This window comes from Ylistrum balloti, unplaced genomic scaffold (genome assembly GCF_031769215.1).
Source record: "Ylistrum balloti isolate Yb309-2 unplaced genomic scaffold, AGI_CSIRO_Ybal_v1 Utg371338, whole genome shotgun sequence".
In the NCBI taxonomy this organism is placed as follows: Eukaryota; Metazoa; Mollusca; class Bivalvia; order Pectinida; family Pectinidae; genus Ylistrum; species Ylistrum balloti.
In genome coordinates this window covers 951,154-975,051 of record NW_026782711.1, presented here as the reverse complement: position 1 = coordinate 975,051, position 23,898 = coordinate 951,154, and the positions used below count along the sequence as shown (strand labels likewise).

The 23,898-nt window shown below is 34.6% G+C and overlaps 1 protein-coding gene across 2 annotated transcripts in view; it reads left to right on the top strand.

Annotated features, from left to right (window-relative positions):
- LOC132562050 (death-associated protein kinase 1-like) overlaps positions 1–23,898 on the top strand; it is a 121,135-nt gene that overhangs the window by 33,983 nt on the left and 63,254 nt on the right. For both annotated transcript variants that reach the window (XM_060226774.1, XM_060226773.1), the window contains exons 2-6: positions 300–518; positions 15,715–15,853; positions 22,279–22,402; positions 22,579–22,654; positions 23,717–23,869. In XM_060226774.1, coding sequence (XP_060082757.1) covers positions 300–518; positions 15,715–15,853; positions 22,279–22,402; positions 22,579–22,654; positions 23,717–23,869 — 711 coding nt within the window. The remainder of the gene's footprint in view (positions 1–299; positions 519–15,714; positions 15,854–22,278; positions 22,403–22,578; positions 22,655–23,716; positions 23,870–23,898) is intronic.

Genomic DNA, 23,898 nt, shown 5'->3' with positions numbered 1-23,898 from the left:
ACACACTGAGCTCTAGCTACATTCATGTTAACTTAAAGAGACATTAACTGCGGATTGACTCAAGGTAGCATAGAGTCTGACTTTATGATAATTTGAGTTGTATCAGAATTGTCAATTTAAATTCTTATCTTAAATTGCTGCAAGGATGTAATGTATATGAAGCAGTTGCTTCAGAACAATGTCAGTCATAAAGATTAAATACTGTGTTTTGATAAAGCAGCAATTGCAGAGTTTTCTTTTGATGTTATCTTAAAAGATAGAAAGCGAAGTATGATATTCTGTTTCTCATTTAATTTCAGTGGTCAGTTTGCAATCGTAAGAAAAGCAAGACACAAGGAAACTGAGGTAGAATATGCCGCCAAGTTCATCAGGAAGAAACGTGGTGGCGGAAGGAGAGGTGCCAAGATGGAGGACATCCAGAGAGAAGTCAACATCCTGAGCATGATCGACCATCCCAACATCATCCACCTCTTAGAAGTGTACGAAACTCGCACGGAGGTTATCCTTGTCCTTGAGCTGTAAGTCATTATGAAAATCATCATTGATATTCTCATTGTCATCTATCCTTGCAAGTCTAGGGATAGGCCTGCTGTATACCAGAATGAATGGAATTTGACAGGGGAAAACAATTAAGGAAATATTTTATTGAATACATTTCAACATCATCCAATGTCATTGACATAATCCAAAATTTCGCATTTTAAATAAGGTATCGTAGTTCGTGTGTTGGTAATAAACAAAAGATTCCTACAGTTTATCTCTTCAGAGCTATGTAACCTTCATTCTGATATTATATTGATAACATCCTGATATAATGTTGAGCCTCAAATGAATGTTTACTTATTTGCATTCATATGGACATAAATATTAAAAAGGTTTCGATTCAGTCTGTAAGGCTACTAAAACATCATCTACCTGGTTAATGCATTAGACAGGACGACAGTCCAGATTAAGCTGTGCCTGCTGCATTAACAGTACCGTGAATGCAATTTATTGTGGTAGAACTTAGAGAAGGCTTTGCAGCAGTAAAGTAAACAATCCATCTGTCAGTATTTGTAAAATGTAGAATCATCTTCTACTTCTCTTAGGTTAAATACACAAAAGAAATTATGAAATATGTTTGACCTATTCTTCCTTGCATTTCTTCCTAATTCCTGTAGTGACCTTATTAGATCTTATGAGGACCTGAAACCTTGAACAAAATGAAAGTGCATGGTCATCAATAAGACATAATAGATGACTGAAATTTTACATAAATCATAGATTGATTGTTGTTGGAATGAAAATGAAAGAAAAAAAGAAAAACAATCTTGCTAAAGGAATTATTTATTTTAGCATGTGGCTGCTATTTGCTGAAGATATGCATACTACACATTCTTACCTTCCCGCACCAGTGTTAGTGGTAATCCATTTTCACACTAAGTGGTCTGTGTAGGTCAATAGGTAATCACTGCACCAATCCTCATCAATGCTGACAAGAGTAACAACCAGGGAGGAAGTAGCCCTGCCTACATACCACACATTTATCACATTCTCAATCCAGGGAGGGACAGGTACTGGTCAAGAATCTTAGTTATTGTGAAGGAACTGGTGATATCTTAGACATGTGTAATTACCAAAATACAGGTAGCCATACACTGGTGTAGTAAATGTCCTCAAACTTCCAAGACAGTATTTCAGATAATGTAGCAGATGTTCCTAAATGACAGAACAGGTCTTCAGAATTCAAGTTGGTGTATCAATAGAGTTATATATAGGTAGTCAAATTCAAGATTGTACTTTGAATGATGTTGTAAATTTTTCAAAATAAAAGAGAAAACCATACATCAATCTTAATGTCCTGAAAACTCAAGGTGGTATATCAAAAGATCTAGAAAATGTCCCAAAATAGAAGTGATAGGTAGCCATATACTGGTAGTAAATGTCAACCTTCAGAATGGTCTAAGCCGTTAAAATAATTTGTAATTGTTCCAGTGTGGTATGGTACTTTAAATAATGAAGTAAATGTTCCTAAATAACAGTAACAAAAAAACTAATCCATAAAAAATAAGTCTTCCCAAATTTTGAGTATATAAGAAAGTGTCGCCTTATTTCCTACAATGTTGGGACTACCTCTGGGGATTCAAATTTTGTTCATGGTAAATGCCATTCTTCTTGGCTGATGGATATTACCAGGGATTGCAGCTGCTGCTAACTGTGCTGGAGTCCTGGGCCTGTTTCATGAATTGGAAACTCAGTCAGAGGCTCTCTGACAGTTATGGCAGAAAAGTTTTATGTTCTTTGTTTTTTTTTTTTTTTTTTGTTTGTTTGTTTGTTTGTTTGTTTTTTTTTCATTTTTTTTAACTGATTGTTTATTTTGTGTTTTAGCTTGCTTGTCCTGTTGGCATTTCTTCCAGAATATATATGAGGTGTTTTTGTAACCACTTGTTTTTTCTTTTCTAAATAAGACTAGAGAAACATTGTTAAACTACAATGATTGAAATTGTTATTTGGGTTGGACACTCCACCCTAGCAGTTTTCTGTGGTACTATTATGTGCATTTGTGATCATTTTAAAGATGATAAAAACTTTTCTAAATTCATCATGTTATCATTTATGAGGTCAAAGTTACCTGAAATTTAAAGATATATGACTGTTTCGTAACACAGAAAAAGTGTTTCTGAAATAAAAAGTGTAGCATATACAGTAGATAGATGATCTGGCATGTCCTGGTTACAGCGATAACGGCTATGGCTGACTAACAGGGAGCTGACAGGATAGAATTGATATTCAATTTCCTCTGGCTGTTATTATCTGTAAAACCATATACAATATATTTTTCCTCTCCTGTACACGTTCCTGTGATCCAGCTGTACATTCACAGGAGTACATTTTACATTAGGACTTTTATGACTTTTACACCAAGATAGACTTAATATATCAGAGATATGTAGTGGATTACATGGTATAAACCTTATCATTTTTATCCTTTAGTCATGATGAAACTCTGCACTACATATTTCCCAGACATGTAATTTTAATTTGCAGAAATCTGAAGTCTTTCAGAGATGATCTTCCGATTTACAAGGTTTGACCGTATCAGTTTCAAGATAAGCACTGTTTATCTACATGAAGAGAGCATGTCTGTCATTAAAGCAATGTGCAAAAACAATTTGAGGCTTCAATGAAATAACGATAAAATGATGATGACTCACAAGCTTTCATTTTTTATTTCTAGAGGAAATTCTGAGTTTTATAAGTTCTGTTTTCCTGATTAAAGTTAATACACTGACAGTATATGTAGGTTACATGGCTGACTCATGGGACTTATCGCTTTCCTTAATAAATACATTTTGTCTGATTTCATGGAATAATGGGGTTTGGTTAGAATGATTATGTACCAAGTGACAGCATGGGGCCAGTAATGGAGCATGGCAACATGCTGTCATGCTTCAGTTTTATCCAAATTTCCTCATTCTGATTATTTTCGTTATGAATATAAAGAGATTTTTGTATCTCATTCCTGGAACCTGTCTGTTACACAATGGTCATATACCAGTAATAAATTTCACAAAAGAAGTTTAAGAATGTAGATTTAGGGATTTAGAGGGGTTGTATATGGGGCAGGGATTGGGAATTTGGAGCATTCACATTGAGTTCATTGATAACAACTGTTAAAATTGATACTTAATTAATACCTGGAACCAACTACAGTTGTCCCAGCATGAAGAAAGGTTTAGTGATGATGGCAGACAATATTTTTTGTTATCATAATACAGGGGTGTGTGGCTATAGTGTGCTTGAGGTCTGGGAAATGATTGGGAGAGGGAAAGCATATAGTAATCTGGTCAGTTTCTCTTGAAAGCAAAAGCTCATGTACAAGGTTAGAGGATGAAGAGATGGGGATATATCTTTGTTAGCCTCTGTTGACATTGTTTGCATTCCAGTTTCAGTTTTCATAAGGTCTTTTAGGTACATTTGATCGTGTATTTATAGTCCAATCACCATCCCCCTCCCTTGTCATCTGTCTTCAGTTTTCCTTTCTTTATCTCTCATACACAGAAAACTTTTTGTATCTTTCTCTGTCTTACCAGTCTATTTCTGCCATTTTACTTAAATCTAGAATTTCTTAAAATCCAAATTATCAAAAGACTGTATATAGTGGTCATCTACATAATATGGATGGGGCTTGATGATATGGGTGGGGCTTCATGATATGGATGGGGCTTGTCTTAGATGGACACCATGAGGTGGTCACATTTCCACTCCTCATTGGAAGTTCCTAGGCTCAGATCAGTCCCATCAATTATCTTAATGATGCACATCTCCCTTTCTCTATTCATTACATCCAAGGTTGCTTCATATCTTTCCATTCTAAACCTATATTACATCTCACAATAGCACATTGTCCTACACACTCTGTAATTCTGTCTCTTTCATGTGACATCATTTTATTACTTTCTTTCATTCATTTATAACATATTCTAATTTCATACTGTCAAAGAGGTATTTGACAAATAAAAGTACACATGATACAGCTAGTGCTGAATCAATATATATTGTTCCATATTATTTGTCTAATAGTGTCACGGTATGTTTATCAGCTTTGAAGAACATCATAAGTTATCACGATCCCACTATATTCAATAACTGTTTGTGTCCATTATATATTGATATATCTGCAATGTATTAAAGTGCAATAAAGTTACCTCCCTTGTTTCAGAATCTCCGTGAATAGTAATGTTAGGAGTAACAATAATGCCAACCTCTCTTGGATTGTCTGGTATTTGCAACACCTACCAACTGTATTTCTTTTATGAATATGGAGAGACTACACTATGTTATGGTAAAGGTCTATAAATCATGATAGACTTTTATATGGAAAAACATATTCAGTAATCAAGTCTGTATTCAATACAAAATTTACCAGAATACAGACTTTGACCTGTTCACTCATTTTTTATGCTAATGGAACAATACCAGTAATAACTTCACAAAAGAAGATTTATTAACTAATGGAATCAACAAAGAGTAACTTATTAATACAGTTGCTTATTTCTTCGTTTGTATAAGAAGTGCCTGTATACATGTTTTAGACCCTTTAAGACATATAGAAAACCTTTAAGTAACTATTTGAGTCATTGTGAAGGCATTTAAGCAAGATCTTGACATTTGCAGTTGTTAATTCTTCTGCTGATAATTTTCTTATCTGTAAATTAGGAGAGAACTTTTGAATCAAAATGATTTTACCATAAGTCGAGGATACCTACTGTAAAATATGGATATGAGAATTGCAGGAAGCAATATAGTGTTGGTCTCGCCATAGGGGTTTGACAGGTGAAGGTCCCAGAACACAAATAGCTGGCTGTCACTCCCTGTGGTATTCTTACAATGAAGACAAGTACAACCAAACAATACAAAGATTTACTACAATTCTGCATGTGACTGAATTATAAGAGGTCCAGTATGTCATCAGACGTAGATGGTGGGGATTCCTCAACCAGATGTGATATTGTGTAGTGGTAACATGTAGGAATGGTGTCAGCATGGAATCATTGCATAAGAATGTTTCCACATTGCTGCCAGCATATCTCAGGAATGAAAAGCATTGGACATTGTAATTTCTGTTACCATTTCTGGCGGGAAGATGTATATAGTGTTATTTGTTCATTTATTTTGTTTGTAAACCACCAGGCTACCAAGTTTGATGGAATCTTTAAGAGATCTTATTCATGGTTTCTCTGTTGCCTCCATTGGAAGACCTTGAGGGACCTTGTCAAGGTCAAATCGGGAATATACATCGTCATTCTGTAATATGTAGACCACAGTAACATTACACAACCACTTATTACATACTGATATGTTACATGAACTTTCTGACAGTGTGAACATGCATGAGAGATTTAGAGAAATGACATTCGGAAGTAGCTGTAAGAAGTTGAAGAGTCAAAATGTACACACCCTCATTGTATGTAGTGCAATGATGTTTTGTAACAAGACCTCTGGTGTGTTGATGTCCCAGGATACTCTTTAGTTCATTGTAACTGTGTAACATTTGCTTTCATAAGTCTTGAAGGCAATGTTTTATTAGGTTTTAAAGTTTCTTCAAAAGGGTGTAGTAGCCTTTACTCTTCTAACAACCCCTCCAACCCCCATTTTTTTTTAATCTATTCATAATCTGGAACATGTTGACAAAGATGGATACATTATACACACAGTATGATGTACATTGTTAATGTGCCTTGGTCTTCATCCCTACAGAACAATCAATATCCACTCTGACTAGATTAGGGAGACAATACATTGACAATTCTTGGCTTACACACCTGGCAGCTCCTCAGGACCATCAATAATTAATGATACAGGATAGTGTAGATAATGAGGACTGATTAAGTGGTTAGCCCAGTTACAGTATTCAGGGGAACACACTCAAGATCAGCATTGTAGGGACATACTGTCAGTTATCTGTCATCTTAATTATTACAATAAATGATTTTTTATATTTAGTTTCATTGCACAACTACCCTATTATCAGATGTAATAGCATGCATTATAGAAATTATGATGACCTCAGGCACATGTAATAACATTTACTGAATCAGTGATTGACTGAAGATTCTCATTGTTTCAATTTTGACTTCACTTATCGGCAAGTCATGGCATCAATAGATAATGCATTGTGTCACCAAACAAGTGATCTGGAGAAGGAATACTGTCAATATAGGTTTTATATCAGTCTTATTAAATGCTGTTTTCAGATACTTTAAAAGGTTCTAAATCAATAATCTGATAAATAGAATCTTACATTTGTTTTCTTTCGATATGAGATTTTTTAAACATCTCACAAGTTTTTCATTTTGTTTGGCCAGAGGCTTCATAAAACACAGAAATCTTTGACTTATTCTATAAAGCTCAATTATAAAATGGAAACAATATGTAAGATTCCTTATTATATGTGTACAGTGAAACTAATGGTAACTTCTGAATATAAAAACCACAGGCAAACAATAGACATTCCCATGTTAGGTTTGTTTTGTTTTCAAGCATAGACTGACACCAACCTGGAACAAATGGTGTATTGCCTTCTCTGTCCTCAAGTTTCCAGGGGTTACAGAGATATTTGGGAAAGGTAACGCTGGGTATTATTCCTAATTCCCTACACTAGTGTCAATGTAACAGAGGTCATTACATACTTTTCATTCTGCTAGGAATGAAACATGGGACCTCTGGTTTAGTATTCTTAAGTTCAACTGATGAAACTCAAAAGAAGCTAGCTGTCTAACTGAACGGTGTTTTGAAGCTAGTTTTATCAAGGTTAGATGGACAAGTTGGCATCATAATCACATGTATTTTATGTTGTCATAAACAGTCACACACATGGTAAAGATTACAAACACTGCAAAATGGCCAGTGTCTGGTCATTACCTGCAATTAAGGGACATGGTTTAGAACATATCTTAACACTAATAGTAGGTACCCAACACATAAAGGGTGCTCAGTCAATAGTTAGTACCTGTATGTGTGCCAGATTTCTCGATACCAGTGTGAGGTTTGTGATGTTACAGATATCTTTCACATAGGAATGGCAAATATGAAATATTGCTGATGGCTTTAAAATTGAAAATAATCTAATGAAAGGATGTCTTGTTTCCAAATTGTCACCAATGCATCATGACCAGGGCTCTGGTAGCGTTAAAATAGAATCACTTGGTAGTAATTCCTGTGTTTATTAGTCAAGATGGAATGCAGATGGTCTTGTAGGAAAGGCTGGTCCACATATTACACAAAATTAGCAACAGGCAACAAAAAAGTACAATTCACCTCATTTGTATCTGTCTCGTATATCATTTACTATGACTAAGATGTAGACCATTTCTCATCTAACATTCTCTTCCAACACGTTTTACTCTTCTTTTTTATGGAGTAAGTTGTGATTGTAAAACCACATTACTATTTGCATATTTTTCATTGTGGTTTAAGTCTGGATGATATCATTCACTCTTGATGACCATGAAACGTCAGTCTACAATAATAATTGGTGTTAGCTTTAAAAAAATATCTTTTGTTAATGTATTTATTACATGGATATACAATGTATGTACACGAGTCTCGTGTTTTGATATTGGGATTCTATTGGATATATACTTATTAGATAGGTAACACAATACATCAGAAATGTAAATACTGGTAGTCCCTGTTGATACACAATAGTTTTCTACTCCATAGCTTAATATTTTCCAATTATGCTAATTTTCTGAAAGAAAAAAACCTCAGTCTTAAAACTTCATTAAATTCTGCTTATTTCTTTGAAACAGGAAAGCACTAAAAGTAAACATACAAGTTTGTATCTTTGCATCATGAATCATGCTTTCTGTAGTCTGATTGGGCAATGGTACAATATATACTGCAACAGGAAAGCTTGTAAGTGCAATCAAAACACAGATAAAAGTGTTTTTTTCAATTTATAAAGTTTCCATAAATCTGGTAATAAATTACTGAAAACAAATTTAGCAGAGCTTGCAGATGTTAAATCTATCAGCACATGTACCATTGGTGGAATGATGGGGTGAGTCTGGCACCTGGCAGTCGAGCCAGTCACTTTTCTGACAGGACCAGCTGATAAACCTGCCACCAGTCTCCTCTACCATGTCAACATGGCCTGCTGCCCCAACAGAAAATTACAGCCTCACAGGTCAACAGATCATTGTAATTAAGTGATTATTGTATCATATATAGTTTCACAAAATGATTTAGGGAATTTTCTTTGGCAAAGGAACTAATGGTTGGGCAGAATACTGAAGAATCAATGAATGAGAAATGGAATGGTAGGACAGGATGAGATAGATAGTTACAAGAGAGGGATGAGGGAATTACACAGCTATTAACTGATGTTGGGATTAGCTTCACACTGTAGATTACATACAGCTATTATTCTTAGTGAGCATACCATTTGAAACTTTTAATTAGGACCCTTTATCTAAATGAGCTAATGTATAAAGTAACCAGATGTCCATGAACATGTCCGTAACATCAGGCCACTGTGTCATGAAATAGAACAGAGGGAACTTGTGCTGTCACTAATAAGCCTTGTCCTTTAGTTATGGGTATAGCATTACAGATAAATATTATCCAAACTGTAGTATTTTTACTTTTAATTGATTAAATCAAGAGTTGATAAAGCAACTGAACAATGTAGGATGAAGCTGAAGGGCTACAGTATATGATTTCACAATGTCCAGAGCGATATTTACATTCTCTATACTGACTTACCAGTTGAATATTGGTGTATGTCTTCAGGCATGTGAAAAATGGGCCACTTGTAAAATCCAGGAATATTGACACTCATGGTTCTGTTTAGGTATAACCAAAATGTTTTCTTGTGTTGGTAAATTTAGAGCAATATTCAAATGTCCAAGAGTTTACAGGATTGACATTCAAAGTACACCTGTACTGTTTCTCGCTTTGTTAGCAGTCTGCAATCACTTACAATGGACTACTAAAGATCTGCTGCATAACTTTTCATCACATACTCACTGCTATCAAATTGATTTTTATCCCACCATCATCAGAGCCATCAGCCATCCATCCATAAACAATATTTGTTTTCGCTATTTCTGAAGAAGAACAGAATGAATCTTGCTTAGATTTTGTATGTAGGTTCCTCTATGTCTCTGGTTGTACCCATAGTATTTTGGAACTGATCATGAAAACAAAATGGCAAACAGGTGGCCATCTTGAATTTTGACTTTGAAAGTTTGTTATTGCTATTTTTAACTACAGCATAAATCTTTCTTAAATTTCATGTTTATGCTTTCTCTTGATCCCTAATTGTGCCAGTTTGATTTTGATACTGATCAGAAAAACAAAATGGCCTACAGGCAGCCATGTTAGATTTTGATTTCGTAAGTTTGTTATCACTATTTCCTGAGGAATACTGCACAGATCTTTCTCAAATTCCATGTATAGGTTCCTCTTATTCCCAAGTTGCGTCTGTTTGAGTTTGGAATTGATCAGAAGAACAAAATGCCCGACAGACAGCCATTTTTGATTTTGCCTAGTAAAGATTGTTATCCCTATTTCTTATGAAGTACTGAATAGAAACGAAATGGCTGCCAGGTGACCATTTGGGATTTGGCAGGTAAAGATTAACATCGCTATTTCTGCTAAGGAATGTTCAAATTTCTTATAATTAAGAACAAAATCAGAGAAGAGAAAGAGGGGAAAAGATCCAACTTTCAAAGAGCAAATGAATATTAAACAATGGTGGGTACCAAGATCCTACAGGGATCTCTTGTTTTTGCATGTTTTCAAACATTTCAGGCAATTCAAGTACTCACTATGTCAACAGATCTAAAACGTATCATCTCCTGTGTTTACTTTTTTTGTAAAAATTACATGATACAATCAGGAATTTCTTCTTTGATTTACAGACTTGATTAACAAATTTTAATGAGTGTTTGCATATTACACGTTCAATGAACTTTTCATTATTCTGTCTTAAAGAAGTCCAGCAATGGATCACTGATAGCTTCTCACCCATTCATGGCTGAGATGATGTCTGACATTTTGGCCAGTTCTGGTCAGGTGTCTGGAGATGAGGATATTGAACGTCTAACTGATATATGGCTGTTTGTACTTAGAACAAGGGTGTAAGGGACACAGACACAATTCATTAGATTACACTTTTATACAAGCTGAGAGGGAAAGAAGAATTCAGAAGGCTCCTCTTGAGGATAAAAAAACTCCTTACAGAAAAAGTCATAAGTGATTCAACATTGCAAGTTGTCTTTGTGAGGTAAATTAAAAAATTGTGACAGGAAAGTAGCAGCTGGTTTTCAGGCAACCATGACAGTTATAGACACAACACAGAAAGTTCACTGCATTCTGAACTCCATCAATGTACCTTTAGAAACATAAGTGATGGCATGACAAATTAAAGGAAGCTTTCAGTATGGATGTCAAGACTTGTTGTCACATAATTCTTACAGGATTTTTGAAGATGCACCAAGAACATTCTTAGGTATTGGACAAAAAATAACAAGATGTGCTAAAACAAGCATTGTGTGTACATTGTGATTGTTCAGTTGTCAGAACTAAGTGTTGGGAGGACTTCCAACATGTGTGGGGGACAAACAAATCATTAAATGAGTGAGTCAAGCTCTCTCACAGGCATGTACACTGTACACAAGCTTCACAAGGATGCCATATTGACAAGAAAACAATAGAGGATTGTATATTGATGGAGTTCGGACAAGCTATTGTAGTATCAACATTCAAAGAAAAAATTCAGGAATGATTCTTTAACAGGTTCTTCAATTGTTATTCTACAAAAAACAGTATTTAAGGAACACAAAGTCTGCAGCAGCTGTCACAATTTATTGGTTCAGTCATGTGTGTGGCACTGACCAAACTGGAACATGTGGTGTGTCTGCTGGAGTCAACATGTGTGTCAGTGTCCATGGAACAACATGAACAATGAATTCAAAAATATATATATATGATTCAATGAGGGAACAATTATAGTCAATAAAAAGTACTGAATCTTTTATTTGTTTGAACTTTGAAAACAATCATCATTACACAGACAGTACGATTAGTAACAGGATTACTGCTTCTCATCAGCAATAGTTCAGTTTCTGAGGCCATGTGTGGAAAAAGTTCTGAAAATTGAATTTTTTTTTAATGAAGTATGGTAATAGTATACAGAAAGGGCCTTTGTAATCCAGAGGTTTTTGTATAAAACACTTAACATGATTTGGCAACTGATATGTTAAATGTCATCAACAGGACAGAGAATTTCAAGCAAAGATGTACAATGACAGTTACATAAAATGGGGCATTCATTTTGGTAATTCATATTATTATAGCTGGTTTGGAACACGGTGAGGAAAGTACATTTGAAAGTACATGGTATAAAAGAAGGGAGATAAGCAACAGCCAACAAGGGAGGTAATCTTGTCACACTTGAATTCTCTTTACCTTGACTCTTCATTATTTACACCATTGGGTTCAAATTCAGGTTATAGATGTGAAAATTATGTAAAAAGACAAGGCACTTCTGCAAAATAAATGCATATTCAAAATATGTGTGCAGTATCTTAAACTTTCTGCCTGTATTAACACCATGCAGATGTATTGAGAGCTGTTAAAATTTTGTTCTTCTAGCTTCAGGGCAGAGACATCCATCATACTTGTTGGGCTTTTACATAATATTTGTGTGACTGTACACTAGGGACTTTCAATTACTGTGAAATAAGGGTAAAAAGCATTATATGAAAATAAAATTAATCAATATAATGTTTTGGGAAATAGCCTTTACTCCCTACCCAATGTTTAAGTGGGTGTCTTGTACAGTTTCTCCTAGAATAGTGAAATGCCATAAGCATATGACCTTTTTTTCTTATGTGCTTTAAACTGTATTCATCATTTGAATCAGGTGGATAACTCCCACATTTATTTACTAATCTAACAAAAAATGACTGGATCTTAATTTTTGTCTTTGATTATATAAATTCTCAGGAAAACTTCTTCATTAATTCTTTACTGATGCTTACAGAAAGCTTCCTAAATAGTGTTTACAGCAAACGTTTGTCAGAAGGAGATCTACAAATTATCTTTTTAAGGCTTAAAATTTTGATCTGTTAGTTGACAACTTATATAATGCTTATAGGCAGAGATAATGTAAACAACAGAACGTACAGTTTCATCATCAAGTTACTTACCCTCAAATAACTCTCTGGAGTTTTACTACAATTTTACATTTACACTTTATGGTTGCCTTTACTTCAGAAACTTCAGAATGTGCCTTGTGTAATTTATGTATACATTTGTATTTTCTATTTTATTAAGAAGAAGAAGAAGTGCACATACTGCCTGAGAAATAACTTTCATGTAAAGAAATTTGTTAATTCACCATCTAAATTCACTATTTGTCTTGAATGGAGTACTGCATACATTGAGTGCAAACAGATGAGAAGACCTAATTCTATATTTAAATGTTACGTTTCATTAAATGGATAATGCACATTTAAGTGTGCATGGTTAACAGTGTCATTCCTAGGGCCTGTTTTCCTTCGTTATAGAAATCACAGGAACTTGCAGCAGCTGCGAGTGCATTACATACAGGAAACGCATGCAGTAGTGCATCAACATCTGAAAATAAACAAACGAAACACAAATTGCAACAGAACTAGTCTTGGAAAAACCTTTTTTGTACATTTATAATCACAGCTGTGCTAATGATGTCTAGATCTGTTAGAGCAATGATTTTGCAGTTTCAGTAGAAATAAATCCCCGGAGGAAGAAAAAGAAAAACAATTATATGCCATAATTAATGATTATCCTGACTAATTGCCATAGATTTTCCTGGTGTTCCTTTAATTGACCAAATGCACATTTAACAGTGCATGCATAGAAGCATGTAATCTCTGGTAACTGGTTTCTGCAGCCACAGAGATTTTCATCTAAATGAATTTTAAATGGCTTTCAGTTTGTGCAAGTCTAGAACATGAAATCCATTAGAAGTCTGAATGCCTATCTGATAATACTTGCAGTGAACAGTAAAACCTACTTAACACTTCCAGGTATTACTGAATGTGCTCAATATGTCTGGAGTAAGTTTCAGAACTAATATAAATGTCTGAATTTATAAAGTTTTTCCTCAGATAGCAGCATGATATTGGTAACAACAAATTGTGAAAAAGTCTTAACATCTTGACGCTTTTAAAGAATTTTAATTACTGAAAAAGAAATTGGATGTAATCAAATTTCACTTTCGAAAAAAAAAAAAATTTATATATATATATATTTAAAAGAATTGTGAACAATGAATTGGTTTGTTTGTTTGATTTTAACATGAACGATTATAAAAGTGCTACTGTTTTTTGCCTGTGTGTATAAAGGCTGGAACATGGTAGTCACAGGTGTACACTGGGGCACTGCCCTATACATCATCATATGAGGGGGAGGGGCTCTACAAACTTTCATCTGCCACATCTGAGGTAGTAACTTGGCTAGTTAATTGGACATCTTGACCTGGATAGGTGTTTTAGATGTAGTTGAAGATTTTATCACCCTGACTTGAGTATCAGTTTGATGTTTTGCAATTTCTGTACTAAACTGTTCTATATACAGATTTAATAGCTAGAATCATTGACTTTTGGATGATAAATAGTAATGGACTGATATCGATAAGACCTCATCGCAAATATTACAATTTATAAAGTTCTAACCTCTCTGTTGGTGTCCTTTCTTGAAAAAGTGCATTAAATCTCACTTTTGAAATAATGACATACTTCACTTTCTGCATACTAAAAATTCTACAGTCCAGTTTCTCTCACATACTGTTTTACCTGAAGATAAGCCGTGCCTGGTAAAAGCCTTATCAATAGAAGTTAGGTTTTGAAAATTGCTGTATCACTATTATAGTTTTCTCATAATAAGACTACTTGTTGGCCCAGGAGTCTTATTGCAGGATGGATAAGTAAATTTACTTTCATATTATGTGGCTGAATAATAGAAACAAATCCTTTTTGATATTTATGTAGAGGGATAAGGTCTGAAACTGATACCGTTGCCCAAGAGGTTGGACATGTACTATAAAGATAATGATGTAGATTATTTAACACAGATTTATGTCCGAGTTGGCACATACTGTATGATTGATGATATAAGTGAGACATGAGGTGGATTAATCTCGACTGGATGGTGTGGTTTTATGTTGAGGTACACCATCAATCACTTACAATCAGTATAAAAGCTATTCTTGAACCAAGGATATAGTCCTATTTTTATCAGTAAGGTTTTCCCCCAGAAAATTTCTAGGGGGCCAAATCCTTCAGTAGCCTTAAGGCTGTAACCTGGTGCCAAATTTGAACAAATTATTGTAGTATGGAAGGCCATTGCCATGACCAAGTGTAGTGATGTGTTTTTATTGAAGAATCACAGTAAGATATTCAAATATAGACCATTCATCTCTATTTGACTGCCTGTTTTAAAGTTGTATTTATTTTTGTTCAATATTTCAACATTTGCTGTCCATGATTGATGTGTTTGAAATTTTTCGGCTACCTGTTACATTGTCTTTGGCAAACAGTTGATGTTAAGAACTTTGAAATTGATCAATTTCTGCTGTTAATAGACATTTTGTATATGTTTATCAATTTTTTTTATTCATTCACATCAATTTCCAGATGCGAAAATTGCAGTTGCAAAATACGTCATCAGAGACTGATTTATGTTTCTACATGTAGTATCAATAACAATAGAATTGAATAAAAGCCAACTGGCTGCGACATCAGTGACCTTACAAACTCAGTATCACAGATACAGATAATTGTTGATCAGCTTTTGTTTCATTGTTTATGGTGTTTAAACCATTGAAACCATCATCCCATGTGTTTTGCTCTAAACTATTAGAGGATAAAGAATAACTGGTATTATATCTGTAGGTTATCATACAAAATCATGTAATTTAGGTGTCACAAAAATAATCAGTTATACGGAATAAACTTTGATGATTCACATTGAAATTCAAAGGCAAAATTGTTATTTGTTTGAAAACTGCATCAGCTTCCAAATTTGTAATAACAGTTTGCTGCAGGTGTACAAACATCATCTTTGATGGGAATATACTAGTCTGTCTTGTTATATTCAATACATCACATATGCCTCATCATTATCTGTGTTGTTTTTGTGTGTAGAGTTTACATTAGGACTTTGGTTTGTGTATTACAGAGTGTCTGGTGGTGAGCTGTTTGACTACATCTCAGAGAAGGACCACCTCAGTGAAGAGGAAGCCTCAACCTTTATTAAACAAATCCTTGAGGCTGTCCAGCATCTCCATTCTAAGAGTATAGCTCACTTAGACCTAAAGGTAAACTATGTTTAAAACCACTTACAATCCAAAAGCTTAGCTCAATTACATAATAAAGGTTGATGGTAGTTCACCTAGACCTGAGTATTATGAGATTTCCATTTAAACTGCATCTCACCTAGACCAAAGCTTACAATACAGTGACACTTCTATACAACAATAGCTCACCTATACCAGAGTTTACAATACAGTGACACTTCTATACAACAATAGCTCACCTATACCAGAGTTTACAATACAGTGACACTTCTATACAACAATAGCTCACCTATACCAGAGTTTACAATACAGTGACACTTCTATACAACAATAGCTCACCTATACCAAAGCTTACAATACAGTGACACTTCTATACAGCAATAGCTCACCTAGACCAAAGCTTACAATACAGTGACACTTCTATACAGCAATAGCTCACCTATACCAAAGCTTACAATATAGTGACACTTCTATACAACAATAGCTCACCTATACCAAAGCTTACAATACAGTGACACTTCTATACAACAATAGCTCACCTATACCAAAGCTTACAATACAGTGACACTTCTATACAACAATAGCTCACCTATACCAAAGCTTACAATACAATGACACTTCTATACAACAATAGCTCACCTATACCAAAGCTTACAATACAGTGACACTTCTATACAACAATAGCTCACCTATACCAAAGCTTACAATACAGTGACACTTCTATACAACAATAGCTCACCTATACCAAAGCTTACAATACAGTGACACTTCTATACAACAATAGCTCACCTATACCAAAGCTTACAATACAGTGACACTTCTATACAGCAATAGCTCACCTATACCAAGCTTACAATACAGTGACACTTCTATACACACAATACATCACCTATACAACAATAGCACTTCTATACAACAATAGCTCACCTATACCAGAGCTTACAATACAGTGACACTTCTATTCAAACAATAGCTCACCTATACCAAAGCTTACAATACAGTGACACTTCTATACAACACTAGCTCACCTATACCAAAGCTTACAATACAGTGACACTTCTATACAACACTAGCTCACCTATACCAAAGCTTACAATACAGTGACACTTCCATTCAAACAATAGCTCACCTATACCAAAACTTACAATACAGTGACACTTCTATACAACAATAGCTCACCTAGACCAAAGCTTACAATACAGTGACACTTCTATACAACACTAGCTCACCTATACCAAAGCTTACAATACAGTGACACTTCTATACAACAATAGCTCACCTATACCAAAGCTTACAATACAGTGACACTTCTATACAACAATAGCTCACCTAGACCAAAGCTACAGTGACACTTCTATACAGCAATAGCTCACCTATACCAAAGCTTACAATACAGTGACACTTCTATACAACAATAGCTCACCTATACCAAAGCTTACAATACAGTTACAATACAGTGACACATTCAAACAATAGCTCACCTATACCAAAGCTTACAATACTGACACTTCTATACAACACTAGCTCACCTATACCAAAGCTTACAATACAGTGACACTTCTATACAGCAATAGCTCACCTATACCAAAGCTTACAATACAGTGACACTTCTATACAACAATAGCTCACCTATACCAAAGCTTACAATACAGTGACACTTCTATACAACAATAGCTCACCTATACCAAAACTTACAATACAATGACACTTCTATACAACACTAGCTCACCTATACCAAAGCTTACAATACAGTGACACTTCTATACAACACTAGCTCACCTATACCAAAGCTTACAATACAGTGACACTTCTATACAACAATAGCTCACCTATACCAAAGCTTACAATACAATGACACTTCTATACAACAATAGCTCACCTATACCAAAGCTACAATATACACTGACACTCTATACAACAATAGCACTTCTATACAACAATAGCTCACCTATACCAAAGCTTACAATACAGTGACACTTCTATACAACAATAGCTCACCTATACCAAAGCTTACAATACAGTGACACTTCTATACAACAATAGCTCACCTATACCAGAGCTTACAATACAGTGACACTTCTATACAACAATAGCTCACCTATACCAAAACTTACAATACAATGACACTTCTATACAACAATAGCTCACCTATACCAAAACTTACAATACAATGACACTTCTATACAACACTAGCTCACCTATACCAAAGCTTACAATACAGTGACACTTCTATACAACAATAGCTCACCTATACCAAAACTTACAATACAGTGACACTTCTATACAACAATAGCTCACCTATACCAGAGCTTACAATACAGTGACACTTCTATACAACAATAGCTCACCTATACCAAAGCTTACAATACAGTGACACTTCTATACAACAATAGCTCACCTATACCAAAGCTTACAATACAGTGACACTTCTATACAACAATAGCTCACCTAGACCAAAGCTTACAATACAATGACACTTCTATACAGCAATAGCTCACCTATACCAAAGCTTACAATACAGTGACACTTCTATACAACAATAGCTCACCTATACCAAAGCTTACAATACAGTGACACTTCCATTCAAACAATAGCTCACCTATACCAAAGCTTACAATACAGTGACACTTCCATTCAAACAATAGCTCACCTATACCAAAGCTTACAATACAGTGACACTTCTATACAACACTAGCTCACCTATACCAAAGCTTACAATACAGTGACACTTCTATACAGCAATAGCTCACCTATACCAAAGCTTACAATACAGTGACACTTCTATACAACAATAGCTCACCTATACCAAAGCTTACAATACAGTGACACTTCCATTCAAACAATAGCTCACCTATACCAGAGCTTACAATACAGTGACACTTCTATTCAACAATAGCTCACCTATGCCAAAGCTTACAATACAATGACACTTCTATACAACAATAGCTCACCTATGCCAAAGCTTACAATACAGTGACACTTCTATACAACAATAGCTCACCTATACCAGAGCTTACAATACAGTGACACTTCTATACAACAATAGCTCACCTATACCAGAGCTTACAATACAATGACACTTCTATACAACAATAGCTCACCTAGACCAAAGCTTACAATACAATGACACTTTCATTCAAACAATAGCTCACCTATACCAAAGCTTACAATACAGTGACACTTCTATACAGCAATAGCTCACATATACCAGAGCTTACAATACAGTGACACTTCTATACAGCAATAGCTCACCTATACCAGAGCTTACAATACAGTGACACTTCTATACAGCAATAGCTCACCTATACCAGAGCTTACAATACAGTGACACTTCTATACAACACTAGCTCACCTAGACCAAAGCTTACAATACAATGACACTTCTATACAACAATAGCTCACCTAGACCAAAGCTTACAATACAGTGACACTTCTATTCAACAATAGCTCACCTATGCCAAAGCTTACAATACAATGACACTTCTATACAACAATAGCTCACCTATGCCAAAGCTTACAATACAGTGACACTTCTATACAACAATAGCTCACCTATACCAGAGCTTACAATACAGTGACACTTCTATACAACAATAGCTCACCTATACCAGAGCTTACAATACAATGACACTTCTATACAACAATAGCTCACCTAGACCAAAGCTTACAATACAATGACACTTTCATTCAAACAATAGCTCACCTATACCAAAGCTTACAATACAGTGACACTTCTATACAGCAATAGCTCACCTATACCAGAGCTTACAATACAGTGACACTTCTATACAGCAATAGCTCACCTATACCAGAGCTTACAATACAGTGACACTTCTATACAGCAATAGCTCACCTATACCAGAGCTTACAATACAGTGACACTTCTATACAACACTAGCTCACCTAGACCAAAGCTTACAATACAATGACACTTCTATACAACAATAGCTCACCTAGACCAAAGCTTACAATACAGTGACACTTCTATACAACACTAGCTCACCTAGACCAAAGCTTACAATACAATGACACTTCTATACAACAATAGCTCACCTAGACCAAAGCTTACAATATAGTGACACTTCTATACAACAATAGCTCACCTATACCAAAGCTTACAATACAGTGACACTTCTATACAACAATAGCTCACCTAGACCAAAGCTTACAATACAGTGACACTTCTATACAACACTAGCTCACCTATACCAAAGCTTACAATACAGTGACACTTCTATACAACAATAGCTCACCTAGACCAAAGCTTACAATACAGTGACACTTCTATACAACACTAGCTCACCTAGACCAAAGCTTACAATATAGTGACACTTCTATACAACAATAGCTCACCTAGACCAAAGCTTACAATATAGTGACACTTCTATACAACAATAGCTCACCTAGACCTAGAAAGAAAAAAACAAAAAACAGGAAAATATTTTGTTAGTTTTACATTTGCTTTCACCAGTAAATATTTGATTGATGCAAGGGGACATGGTATATTCACTCCTGTATTGGTGTCTCTCTTTCATACGACGATTATACAAAGTGTAAATACAGCTCATCAAGACTTACTGAAAAAATTACCTTTGCAGTTGTAGTTATCATAAAGAATATACAGTCAGCTCAGTAATACTGAATCACCCTTATAAAAAGCCAAGTCAACCAACACACAATCCCCTGCAGAAAATGGAGATAGTCTCATTACAATGCGAAGATAAAGTATTTGTTAGCATTCTGAATTTTATATTATTGTAATCAGACTTATTACCGTGTATAAGCTTATTGCAGGATAAGTTTGGTAACCTATCTCTGCTTTGATGTAGATCAGCCCTTCTGTGTGACATCACTGTTTCAGAGCCCAGTAATCCAATTTGTTTTATATAACCCACTATCTTTATCTGCTTTTGGAGTTTACATTTCACCCTGGCGTTATGGAGTGTGTTTGCGAATCACAAGATGAAGTTTAGGGATAAGAGTGGGAAATTTTATAAACATAGAAAAAATTTTTAAGATTGGTATATTAAATATGGTAAGAAAAACAAGATGGAAGCTTAGCGTAGGTATAAACACCTTATTATAGACTTTGTGCCACTTATAGAAAAATCAGGATTATCAACGATTATGATGAACGTAAACAGTCATAATGTGTGAAAAAAAAAGAAAAATACAAAAATTCTTTTCATAACATATTTCTGTCAAATTCTGAATAAATAGAACTTGTGGGTAGAAATGTCTGTATTGCTATGAAGTCACAAAATAACAAAGCGCTGAACACAAGTAGATGAGGGGTTCGAGGTCTTCACAGTGTAGCTACCTGGTAATCTTGGAACTAGACTTAAACTACAATGTCATTTCACACCATTTTTACCAGTATAATTGATTGTAATTTCAAAAAAAGAATAGTGAGGTATGCTTTTTATTTGTATATTTTAATGTATTTATGTCAAAGTCTTCATAGAAATGGATGATTATTCCACAGAAGTTGAAAAATAAGGAAAATACATGGGCTTTGAAGGCAGTTTTGCCACTAAAAAGGGACGAGAGTTGACAACAAAATTAATTATTAAAAAGGAGATAGTAAGGCATTGACATCAGTGTTTTTTTGTTTTTATGATGGTGTAAGTATATCTAAGATTGAAATAAGACATTTAATAAAGTTTTATCCGATGAAATCTGAAGGGATGAACAACCTTAACTACAGTTACTCCTTCTATAATGCATCACATATAAGGGGAGATAACTACACATCATCTGAAAAGTGATCTGTGGCAATAATAGTTATCACATGAAGATACAAAAACTGACTGATGGGAGAAACTCATAAATATGTCATATACACCTTGTCAATGCCATTCCTAAGTCATTATCTCCCCAGCACTTGGCCGCTATTCTTTATAACCATATAAAATCAAGAATAATTGGGTAAAGGATTGTACAGACAAGGCCCCAGCTTTACACCAATTAGGCCGTATGTATTAGGTAAACGAAAGTACCCACCAGGAGGATCATTTTCTATCATGTTGACTGCCAGATCAACTATCTTAAATCAGGAGATATTCCACACCCTTTGGTATATTATCACGATAAACAGAAATGGAAAGCAGAAACAAAATTTTCCCAAAGAGTTTTCTACAATATGAAAATGATAGAAACACGAAGTCACAGTTCTTTATGTTTTTAATAAATGATTGAATGTTAAGTGCATTATGTTATAAATAAGTAAATAAATACTCGTATTGTACAAGTGCTTGACAACATTTTTTTCCAATCAAACAGAGTCTTAAAGTTCACACAGATAAAAATGTACATTTGATTTAAAGTTACTGAGTAAGTAATATAGAATGTTTTTAAATGGAAGATCCTCATTATCTGAAATGTTTAGACTATGTTGATGTTCTAGTAGGTAGGAACTATATATGCTGTTATTTTTATATCAACAGCCAGAGAACATTATGCTGCTGAACAAGAACAGCTGCCGGATCAAGCTGATTGACTTTGGTCTGTCACAGGTGATCACTCCAAAATCTGACATAAGAGCTATGATGGGCACTGCTGAGTTTATAGGTACACTTCGTTTCTCTAAAGCATATTCTCAGGTTCTAGTAATCATTCAGCTGTAAAAGCCATAGACACATACATAGAATTTAGTGTGTCATTTTATGATATGATTTGATCAATAATTTCCTATTTCTCAATATTGTTTTGTTTTTTTAATCTCTTTACATTGTTTTTTTTTTCAGCACCTGAAGTTGTTAGCTACGATCCCCTTTCATTGGCTACAGATATGTGGAGCATAGGGGTGATAACCTATATATTGTAAGTTGTAGCAATCATCCTTATTTTTTACACTAAGGGGAGACAATACACAGTGTAGGGATGATAGCTTACGTATCGTAAGTTGTAGTAATCACCTACCTGTTTTATACTAAAGGGAGACAATACATGTTGAAGGGATGATAGCCTATATATTGTAAGTTGTAGGCATCACCTACCATTTTTACACTAAGGGGAGACAACACACAGTGTAGGGGTGATAACTTATATATTGTAAGTTGTAGCAATTGCCTCAGTTTTTTACATTAAGGGGAGACAACACACAGTGTAGGGGTGATAACCTATATATTGTAAGTTGTAGTCATCACCTCCCTTTTTTACACTAAGGGGAGACAACACACAGTGTAGGGGTGATAACCTATATATTGTAAGTTGTAGTCATCACCTACCTTTCTTACACTAAGGGGAGACAACACACATGTTAGCAAAAATATCTCGTCTGTAATATTAATACATCATATGATACGCTGATAAACAAGGATGGTTATTTTATTAATTTATCAATTTTCATAGAATATCCATTTTGTTAAATTTCTGTGAAAGCGAGAACGGGTCACCTTAATGTTTACATATGTTACATTTTTGTGAAAGTGAAAATATGGTCATATGCATGTTTACATTCGTTACATTTCTGTGAAAGTGATAATAGGGTCATATGCATGTTTACATTCGTTACATTTCTGTGAAAGTGATAATAGGGTCATATGCATGTTTACATTCGTTACATTTCTGTGAAAGTGATAATAGGGTCATATGCATGTTTACATTCGTTACATTTCTGTGAAAGTGAGAATAGGGTCACATGTATGTTTACATATGTTACATTTCCTTGAAAGTGAGAAAAGAGTCACATATATGTTTACACAAATATTTTCATGCTGAATAGGCCTTGAAATGAAATGGTAATTGTGTTTACTGTTCAGTTCTGGAATGATACAAAATATGTTGTATTAATTGGAAGTTTTCAAAAGTGTTACAAAAGATTTTACAAATTTTTTGTATTTTAATTTGTCAGTTTAGATGTAAATATTTTGATGCTTACAGATTGAGTGGTGCATCTCCCTTCCTGGGAGATGAGCAACAGGAAACCTATGAAAATATAACCTCTGTAACCTACGCATTTGACGAGGAATACTTCAACGGGACCAGTGAACTTGCCAAAGATTTTATTAGGAAAACTTTCATTAAAGAATCAAGGTATACATTAGAGTTCCTTCCCTTTATCT